This window comes from Carlito syrichta, unplaced genomic scaffold (assembly GCF_000164805.1).
Source record: "Carlito syrichta isolate Samal-C Ts95f unplaced genomic scaffold, Tarsius_syrichta-2.0.1 Scaffold78750, whole genome shotgun sequence".
NCBI lineage: Eukaryota > Metazoa > Chordata > Mammalia > Primates > Tarsiidae > Carlito > Carlito syrichta.
In genome coordinates, this window is record NW_007022846.1 from 175279 (window position 1) to 186128 (window position 10850).

Genomic DNA, 10850 nt, shown 5'->3' on the forward strand with positions numbered 1-10850 from the left:
GGCTGGACTTCTGCAGGCATAGAACCTGAGCTTTTCTGATTCCACAGTGCTTATCTGGATTTGATGAGCAGATGACACCTTGTGGCACGACTAGCCAGGGCACTCCATGCAACCCAACCCCTTGCTCCTCCCCCTCCCACCCACCACCCATGTTCCAGTTAGTTCTCAGTTGCTTCTGCCTGCAAGATTTAGAAGTCTTCTGGGAATGTGAAGGCTCCTTCCTGGCTTTTAAAGTGCCACATGCAGTTTTCTGTCGGTCATGAAGCTCAGCAAGTCCCTTTTCCCTGTCCAAACCCCTTATTTCCATAAGTCTCAGATTTCGACTGCCTGTGCAGAAAAGGCCACTCTCATAGATGCTGCTCATGATCTATCTTTATATTCCAAATAGATTTTTTTTTTAAAAGAGAGATAACTCTTACTAGGTAACTAGAGCATCAAGTGGCCAAAGTAAGGACTCCCTCCAACATTGCTTAATGCCCTGCTGGTAGGTAGCTAGGCTACCTGACAGTTGATTGGGGCTTAACTTTTTTTCAGGAAGAAGAATTTTTCATCACAGAATAATTTAATGTGTTGTGTATGTTTTATATGAAAATACATCGCCCCGTAAGTATTCTAGCAAGCAGGTTGCACATACAGCTCAGTCGGGCAGCTAGCACTGTCAGAAAAGACCATGACGAGACCAGAACACATGCCGTGGGTGAATTCCAGTTCAAGTGCATGAGCCAAGTTCATGGAGGAAAGGACACGGTCAGCTTATCCCGGAATCCCAAGACTCCTCACGGGTGGCATCAAGACCGAGAAGCCAAAAGGGCAGCACGGAACATGGAATCCTATTTCCCTGGGAGGGGCGATGTGTAGGTTTCGGCTCCTGGCTATCCTGTCCCAGTCATGGAAGGGCCCCCAGGCGCGGTGGGGATCATGGGAGTTCCAGATGAGCTCACCGGGCCCACAGTTCCACTGCATCTTGCCATGCCACTGTGAGCTCAGGGCGGAGGCCTTAGGGACTCTGCCTCAGAAGCTGTGGGTTTCTCCTTGGGAACAGCCCGCCTCAGTGGAGGAGGGAAGGCAACAAGGCCCCATAATGCGGCAACGTCTCCCTTCCACCGAGCCCTCCTGGCATGCTAGAGGTTCTGGCTTTCTGGCTGTAGGTTCCAGGGTTCCGATTCTTATCTGAACGCTTCCGAGTAATGTCTGCACCCCACCCATCATCTTCGGTGGGTGAAGCCCACCCTCTTAAGACACTCACTTCCCCTCTGGAGTCTGGCCCATTTCCAGACTCATTTCCACCACTCCCACCTGTGCATACGCACTTGGCCCCTTGGGCAAAATCCCCACCTCCATGTTTACCAACCGGGTCTTAGCTGGTTTTTCTGCAGAAAGCTCATTTCAACTCTAAGTGTGGGAGAAGGCACACGTTCAGTGATCATTAATGAGGAATAATCCTAGAGGTAGTAAGATGCAGCAGACAGAAGAGGGGCCTGACAGTCCAGGTCTGGGGAAGCTTTCCTAGGCATCACGATGTCATGCATTTGTAAAAGGTGTGGCTGTATGTGGTCAGAAGCGTCTTCACCCAGATAGGACAGGACTGATGGTCTCGAGCCTGGGCCCCCACCAACCTGTAATCCAGGAACCAGGCTGGATTCTGGCCCATGCCAGAACCCCCAACTTTGCCCACTCCGGGTGCTGGGAAAAGGCTAGTGAAATCCTATGGCAATGAGTGATCTTACTAACTGTAGAGGGTCATTTTGAATTCATGATAAGCATGAATTCCTTCATTTTTAAATGTTTATTTCCAGGCTGTAACATCGACATGAACTAATAGGCGAGGCACGATGGCTCACACCCATAATCCCAGCACTTTGGGAGGACAAGGCACGAGGACTGCTTGATCCCAGGAGTTCAAGACCAGCCCAGGCCACATAGCAAGAGCTTGTCTCTATAAAAAAAAAAATTAGATGGGCATGATGGTGCATGTCTGTAGTCCCAGTGACTTGGGAGTCTGAGGCGGAAGGATTGCCTGAGCTCAGGAGGCTGAGGCTATGGTGAGCTGTGGTGGTGCCACTGCACTCCAGCATGAGTGACAGTGAGAACCCTGACTCAAAAACAAAAATCCCCATTAAGGAATAGCTAGCCAAGGATTTCCAGCAGGAGAACAATTTTAATTATACTCACGAGTATGTTGATTTTATTCAAATAACTATTTCTGAAGTGCTTAAAAACATTTATTTTACTAACTATGGAAAACATTCTTTCTTGCCATCTATTTTATGGGATTTGTATAGAATCATAGAATTTCTAAAAGGAAGGAACTATAGAGGCCCTATAGTTCAAACTATCCCCAAGGGGTAAGTCTTGATACAGCTTATAATAATGTTTATTATAATGTTTACAATTTCATAGCCATTTAAAGTTTGGTAAATGGCCTTTTCTATTCACTATTTCATCCAATTTAATAGGCATATCAGTTCGGAAAGAAAGCTAATTCTAGGGCAAATACTCCAGGGACAAAATACCTGCTGCCCTGAGAAGTAATGTGTGTTCTGTTAGAGACCATCAAAGGTAGGAAAGTTCTTTCTCAAAATTGAGCTAACATCTGCCTTTTTAACATTTCCATGCAAGGCCTTAGTTCTTCTATCCAGAAAACAAAGGAAACGTCCTCTTTCGCGTGGACGCATCAAAACCAGCAACAACCCTCAGGCCACCCCTCACCCCCCATCTAGAATTCTCTTCTCTGGGCTAAATGGTTTCCAGAGTAAAAGTTCCAGACTCCCTTTGACTTGCTCTGCTCCCTCTGGATGCCGTCGGCTTGCTGAGGCAGCACTCTCTTCAAGGGTCCTACAACTCAACCTGCCAGAGGTCAGAGCAGTCAGACTCTGAAGTAGGCGCACAGTTAGCTAAGGACTCAGGCCCCGGTGCACTCTTGATCTCATTTGTATACATCGTGTCACCTTGAGCAGGGGTGGTAGATCTTCGATGCATGTAATGATTGTCATGATAGAATGGAAATCTTACAGGAGTAGAACTGGAGAACCTCTGTCACATATAATAATAATGACGATCGCTAGACTACAGAGCGCTTCTCAAAATGTTTTCTATATAGTAATTCAGTCGGTCCTCACACTAGCCCAATGAGGTAGGTAATATTATTGTCCTCATTTTTCAGATGAGAAAACTAAACAGAGAGAAGCTCAGCAATTTGCCCTGGATCACCCAAAGAGAGCCAAGACTCACACCCAGCTGTCTAACTTACGCTCAGAATGACATTAAGTTCTGTCCCATTGCTTTGGTATATTTTCAGATGCATTCTCTCACTCGATTTGAATCCCTTGATTCCAACCATTGACAGAATAGGAAGCTGAGGGTCAGAGACACCAGTGGTTATAGCTCATTCTGGATGTATTATTCTACATTTAATAAGTCTCAGAATTGGGAATGCAGGATCTCCGGGTTTCTTCATCTGTAAATTGGACACAATGCCACTTACCACGCATGCCTGTCTTAAGAGACAAATGAATTCCCAAAGATAAAGGTGCCTAGCACACTGACCGGCTGGCCTAGCTCTCAGCCATTCCTGCTTGGCTCCATTATCCATTGTCTGGCACTATACTAGGGACATGGAGTTTCCAGAATACTAGAATTTTTAGTCAACCACTTGGCTTCTATGGCTGCCAAGAAGTGGTGTATTCTGAGGTGCTGACTGGGTGGACCCCAGGCCATCACTGTCCCTCTCCCCATGCAGCGGGGCTCTGGGCTCTTGTCTGCCATTTCACCAAACAAAGGTGGACTTAGTGAAGGATTAGGTACCTGAAATCAGAGCAGACACATTGCTGGGGGGACTCCGCAGCCAATTTGGACGGGCCTGTGAGCTGCCCCCTGGACCAAGCTCCTTCCATTCCACCACGTATTCCTGAACAGCAGAGGAGGCGTTCTCGGGAGGCCACCACGTCACCACAATGCTGTCCTCACCGTTGGAGTCTGCAGAGACCTGGCGAGGGGCCAGCCACCCTGTATAGGGAAAACCAGGAGGGACATCAAACAAGAGCCGAGATAAAGATTTTTAAAAAACAACAACTCATCCCAGCAATGTTTTAGGAAGAAGCGGATGTCTTTTTTAGGACTTTAGAGTCACAGATTTAAGTTCAGCCTACGTCTCAGTTCCTGAGAAACTAGCAGCGTCAGCTTGTGCAAAGATCCTGCGAGGTGTTAGTTATCGAATCATTTCCCCCTCACCTTCCATTCCTCTTTCCAGCCCCAAAGGCGCCCGCTCCCCTGAATATAATACACATCCTTCTAATTCATCTTCCGTATATTTATTTAGACATATATTTATCCTTGACATTTAGTGTCGCTTTATGCTTGTGTGTTGAATTTTCATGAAAAGCACTGGGAGATAAATCGCTTGCTTTTCCTATTTTTTTTTTCACTTGACATTGTGTTTCTGGGATACACCCGTCCTGCTGCTCTCTGTAAATCCACCTCACTCCTTTGGTCTGTGACCTAAAGCTTTTCTTCTCCAATGTTCTAGTGGCAAGCGGGAGCAAACACAAACAAGGCTGCAATGAATGCTCTCATGCACGTACTCTTGTGAGCTTGTGAAAGAGTGTTTCTGGGTATGTGGACACAGGAGTGCTTGATTATAGAGTCAGTTCACATGGTCTCTCTAACTACTGCAGATTATTCTCCAAAATAGCCAGTTGACACTCCAACAAGAAAAGCATGAGGGTTGTCATTTCTCTACCAACACTTGGTATTTTCTGACTTTCTAATTTTTGTCAGTCTGGTGAGTGTGACGTGGTATGTCATTGTGGTTTTATTTTCATTTTTCTGATTTCTTCTGAGACTGAGTTTCTTTTCACATGTTACTAGCTCTTTCACTTTCCCCTGCCTATTTGTCTATTTTAATTATTTTTTTTCTGTTGAGTTTCTTGTCTTCTCTCTGATTTGCAGGAAAAGCTTTTACATCCTCGGCATTAGTCACGGGTTTTCAACACTCTCCTAGCCCAATCTGTCAGCTCTCTGATAACTTTATGATGTGTTTGCACACAACTATAGCTACTTTGTTATTGGTGCATTTACCCATGGTTTGTGCATTTTAGGTGTGATTATGAAATCCTTCCAGCTGCATTTTCTCTAACTGCTTTTAGCTTTATCTTTCACATTTAGGTTTTTAGTCCAAATCCAGCTAAGAGTTTTTGTTTTTTGGTTTTTTTTTTTTAAGGGATTAAACCTTACTATTTTTTCCACCTAGTAAGTCCATTTTTCCAAATCTCATCATATCTGGCAACCCCCATCCGGCCCATACGCCAAGTTCATATATTCATGGGTCTGTGTCTGGGTTGACCTCTTTATCAGAAAACACTCTTCACGTTACTAGGCTTTGTAGTGTCTGACCATTTGGTTGGCAAAGTCCCCTTCTTTTTGCTCTTCTTTTTTCAAAATGATCTTAAATACTCATGAAAACTTTATTCTTCCATATAGTTTGTAGACTCAGTTTGTCAGAGTCCCCCAATATTCCAGCTGATATTTCTATTGGAACTAAATAAAATGTAGAGAGAATTGATACTGTTACAATGTTAAATTATCTCATTCATAAATATGCTATTTCATGGAAATTATTCAGATTTTCTTTTATATCTTCCAATGGAGTTTTACAAATTTATCCTTAAAGTTTCCATGTGTTCTTTGTTAGGTTAATTCCTAGACATGTTATACTTTTAGTTTGCTACTTAAATGGCACCTTATTTTTCACTGTTTTGTTTTTTTTTTTGACTATGTGTATTATCTTATGTGGCAAACTTACTAAACTCTCTAATTAGCTCTAATAATTTGTCTACTGGTCTTGCCGAATGTTCCCTGTAAATAATCTTATTAGCAACACAGTAAAAATCTTCTTCCAATTTTTAAATTAAATTTCTTATTTCCTTTTTTTGTTTCTATCGTATTGCTAATTTTAAACAGATTAAAGAGTCTGTATCTCTTTATTAAGATGATGTATGTTGCATGCCTTTGGTAGAAAGTCTTTCAAAAGCTAAAAAGTTTTCTTTTACTCATTTACTCATAGATCTCAAAGAGTATTTTTCATGGAATACTGTTTATTTACTACAGACTTTTTTAGCTGAATATATTTTTCTACATCTGGTAAGAGCATATCCCTTTCTTGCTCTTTCAGTTTTAATGTGATGAATTATCTGGAGACATTGTTCTGATGTTGACCCATCTTTGTGTTACTGGGATCAGCCCTACTTGATCATTCTGTAGTTTTCTTTTTTGGCTGAGATTTTTTTAAGTAGACTATTTTTTAGAAGCAGTTTTAGGTTCACAACAAAATTGAGGGGAAGGTACAAAGACATTCCATATCCCTCCACCCCCACATCTGTACAGCCTCCCCCAGTAGCAAAATCCTGTACCAGAGTACAGTGGGATGTTTATCACAACCAGTGAGCCTACACTGACTCATCCTTGTCACCTGAAGTCCACAGCTTACATGAGGGTCCATTCTTGGTGTTGTATATTCGAGGGTTTTGAAAATGTGTCATGACAGGTGCCTGCCATCACAGCATCATACGGAGTGGCTTCATTGCTCTGAAGATCTTCTGTGCGCTGTGTACTCATCCCTCCCTTCCCCTGACCCTTGGCAACCATGCCATCTTTTACTTTCTGCACAGTCTTGCCTTTTCCAGAATGTCTTGTCGTTAGAATCATGCAGCATATAACCTTGTCAGACGGGCTTCTTTCACGTAGTAACACACATTTAGGTTCCTCCGTATCTTTTCATGGCCTGAGAGCTCATTTCTTTTCATCACTGAAGGCTACTGAATGATCTAGAAGCACCACCACTTATTTATCTATTCACCCCCTGAGTGATATCTTGTGTTTTTTTTTTTCAAAGTTTTGGCAATTCTCAATAAAACTGCTTACACATTCATGGGCAGGTTTTTGTGTGGACATGAGTTCTGAACTCCTTCGGTTAAATACCAGGGAGTGCTCTTGCTGGGTCCTATGGTAAGAGTGTGTTTAGTTTTGTAAGAACTGCCCAACTGCTCTCCAAGTGGCTGCACCATCCTGCATGTCCATCAGCAGCCAGTGAGTTCTTGCTGCCCTAAGTCCTTGCCGGCATCTTATGTTGTTAGTGTTATAGACGTCCTTCATTCTAATAAGTGTGTACTAGTATCTCATCACTGCTTCGATTTGCAGTTGTGTAGCAGTTTATGACATTGATCACCACTTCACATTTTTATTTGCCGTCGTCTTTGGTGAGGCATCAATCACATCTTTTGCTCACTTCCAATTGGTTGCTTGTTTTCTTAAGGTTAAGTTTTGAGTGTTCTTTGTATATTTTGGATAACCATCCTTCATCTAGTATGTCTTTTTCAAATATTTTCTTTAGCTTATGATTGTCTTCTCATCCTCTTGACAGCGCCTTTCACGGAGAAGTTTTTAGTGTTATGAAGTTCACGTTCAGCGTATCAATTCTTTCTTGCATGGGTCGTGACTTTGGTGTTGTGTCTAAAAAGGCATTGCCATGCCCAAGGTCACCTACGTTTCCTCCTACGTTATCTTCGTTTTTCACTTTATAGTTGGGTGCATGATACACTTGGAGCTGATTTTCGTGAAGAGCTAAGGTCTGTGTCTAGATCCATTTTTTTGGCATATGGATGTCACTTGTTCTAGCACCACTTGCTGAAAAGACCATCTCTGCTCCTTTGTAAAGAGCACTTGAATATAATTATGTGGGCCTTCTTCTGGGTTAATTGTTCTGTTTCATCGATCTATTTATTATTTCCCAATACAGTAGTGAGAGGGGACATCTTTGCTTTTTTCTTGATCTTAATGTGAAAACCTCCAGTTAAACATGATGTCAGCTGTATATATATTTTTTGTAGATGTTCTTTATTGAGTTGTTGAATTGCCCTCTATTTCTGGTTTACTTCGAGTTTTTGTCATAAATGGGTGCTGGATTTTTCAATGCCTTTACTGCCTCTATGGATATGACCATGCGATTTTCTTCTTTAGCCCGTTGACATGCTGAATTATATTAATTGAGTTTTGAATGCCGAACCAGCCTTGCATACCTGGGATAAATCCCACTTAGTCATGGTATAGAATTATTTTTATACATTGTTGGATTTGATTTACACACACACACACACACAGACACACACACATTTTTTTTTTTTTGAGTTGGTGTCTCACTCTGTCACCTTCACTAGAGTGCAGTGGTACATTCACGGCCACTACAGCCTCGACCTACTAGGCTCAGGAGATCCTTCCACCTCAGCCTTCTAAGTGGCTGGAACTGCAGGCATGTGCCACTATGTCTGGCTACTTTTTAACTGTATTGTATAGATGAAGTCTTGCCAAGTTGCCCAGGCTGGTCTTGAACTTCTGGACTCAGGCAGTCCTCTCGCCTCTGCCTCCCAAAGTGCTGGGATTATAGTCCTGGCCTGATTTATTAATATTTGCTAATATTTTGTTGAGGATTTTTGCATTTATGCTCATGAAAGATATTGGTCTATAGTTTTGGGTGTTTTTTGCTTGTTTTTGTAATGTCTTTGTTTGGTTTTAGTATTTGGGTAATGCTGCCCTAAAGAGTGAGTTAGAAGTATTGTCTCTGCTTCCATCTTCTGGAAAATATTGTAGAGAGTTAGTATACTTTTTTCCTTATATATTTGGAAGAATTAATCAGTGAACACACCTGGGGCTGGTTCTTTCTGTTTTGGAAAGTTATTAAGTACTGATTCAATTTCTTTAGTATATATAGGCCTATTTATACTGTCTATTTCTTCGTGAATTAGTTTTGGCAGGTTGTATCTTTCAAGGAATTGGTCCATTTCATTTAGATTATCAAATTTATGGACACAGAGATGTTCGTAGGATTCATGTATTATCCTTTTGATGTTCGTGGGATTAATAGAAATAGCCTATTTTTATTTATGTTATTAGTAATTTTCTTCTTCTTTCTCCCTCTTTTTTTCAGTTAACCTGGCTGGAGATTTATCAATTGTATTTATCTTTTCAAATAAACAGTTTTTTATTTTGTCGATTTTATGTCTTTATTCCAGTTTTGAATTTCATTGATTTCTGCTCTAATTTTTATTATTCCCTTTTTCCTGCTTACTTGGAATTTAATTTGATCTTCTTTCTTTAGTTTCCTAAGGTGGAAGCTTAGATTATTGATTTTGCATCTTTTTTCTTTTCTAATATATGTATTCGATGCTATAAATTTTCCTCTAAGTGCTGCTTTTGCTATGTTTCATAAATTTTAATACCATTAAAAATTTTTCATCTAGCTTAAAGTATTTTTAAATTTAACTTGAGATTTAGTCTTTGATCCATTTGTTATTTAGAAGTGAGACAGGATGGCTACAGTGGGGAGAGCTGGGTATTTCTCTTCTCCCACATAGAAGGCTAGAGGGCCTTGGGGCTGGGTATTTCCTTCCCCCCACATGGAAAGCCAGAGCAGCCTGGGGCTGGGTATTCCCCTCTCATCAGGCCAGTTAGACTCTGAAAGACTCCAGTAGTTTAGGCTCTGGTAAAATAGTTTTTCTTGAGGACAGGACTTGTTAAGAACAGAATGCTCTGGTGTACTTAAAAAACGGCTCCTACATCCTTCCCATTATTGAGAGCACGAGGGGATTTTTTCTCTGACATTCACTGTGAGAACCTGTTTGAGCCCCTTGAGGTAAAGCTCACAAAAGTGCGAGGACTCCCTATGGCTGGGCCCCAGAGGAGGGTTTAACCCTAGATTCGTCCACTCTGAGCCTCCAGCAATTTCTGAGTCACAGTTCAGGTTTTCCGACCTCAGCACTGGTTCCCATGGAGGTTTCAGCTTGGGGGTTTCTGCTCTGGCAAGTTGTGATTCTCTGTATCTGCCTGTCTGTCTCTTCAATTTGGGGGGAAGTAGCTTGCCCTGATGAGTCAAAGAAGAAGGACTGACTTTTCAGTTTGTTCAGTTTTTTACTTGTTACTAGGACAGAATGGACAGAGTGATGACTTCCAAGTGTCCTACGTGCTAGGCTAGCAACAGAGGTATCTGCACTAATTTTTAATACAGTATTGGATTCAAGTCTCCTATTAAACCCATTCAGGCTGTGTGTCAATGTTCATAGTGATTTGGCCAATAACTTTTCTGTCCTGTTTTTATCTATTTTAATATCAAAGTTAAATTAGCCCCATAAAATAGGTTAGACAGCTTTTCTTATTTCCCATTTTTTGGTACCAATTTGAATAGCATAGAGTTATCTGTTTTTTTTTTTTCCAGAGTCCTATTGTGACACTTTTGGGGAGGGCTTTTTTGGAGGGCAGAGTGAGTGTAAATAAGTTTTTGCCTCTTATTTCAAATTCTTTAGTTGTTATTACTTTGGCTAGGTTTTAAAAATATTTCTTCTTGGGCCAATTTTAGCATTTTACTCATACTTTTTTTTTTGCCATAAGCTTATCTACTTTATTTAGGTTTTAAAGATTACTGGGGAAAATATTCCTTCTTCCTTGTTTTGCTTGGTGTGGTATTTGTGTTTTTCTCTTTTATTCTCTGTTGGTCTGATCAAAGTTTGTCATTTTATTAAGTTTCTCACCAAATGAGCTTTAGGCTTTAACAGTAAATTTTTAATTGGATCTTAAATGTTATTGCTATTGCTTATTTTATTAATTTCTCTCTCTGCCTGCATTATTTCCTACATCTTATTTCTCTGAATTTACTCTATTACCTTATTCATCTCTCATTACTTATTTATTTATTTATTTGAGTTGGAGTCTCACTCGGTCACCCAGACTGGAGTGCAGTGGCCACTCCTGGCCACCGCAGCCTCGACCTGCTGGGCTCCGGCGATCCTTCCGCCTCAGCCTTCCGA

General features: G+C 41.4%; 1 protein-coding gene across 1 annotated transcript in view; it reads right to left on the reverse strand.

Annotated features, from left to right (window-relative positions):
- Positions 1-10850, reverse strand: part of IL12RB2 (interleukin 12 receptor subunit beta 2) — a 75750-nt gene that overhangs the window by 18454 nt on the left and 46446 nt on the right. Inside the window, exon 9 of the mRNA XM_008054428.1 lies at positions 3805-4005. Within this exon, the coding sequence (XP_008052619.1) occupies positions 3805-4005 (201 nt within the window). The remainder of the gene's footprint in view (positions 1-3804; positions 4006-10850) is intronic.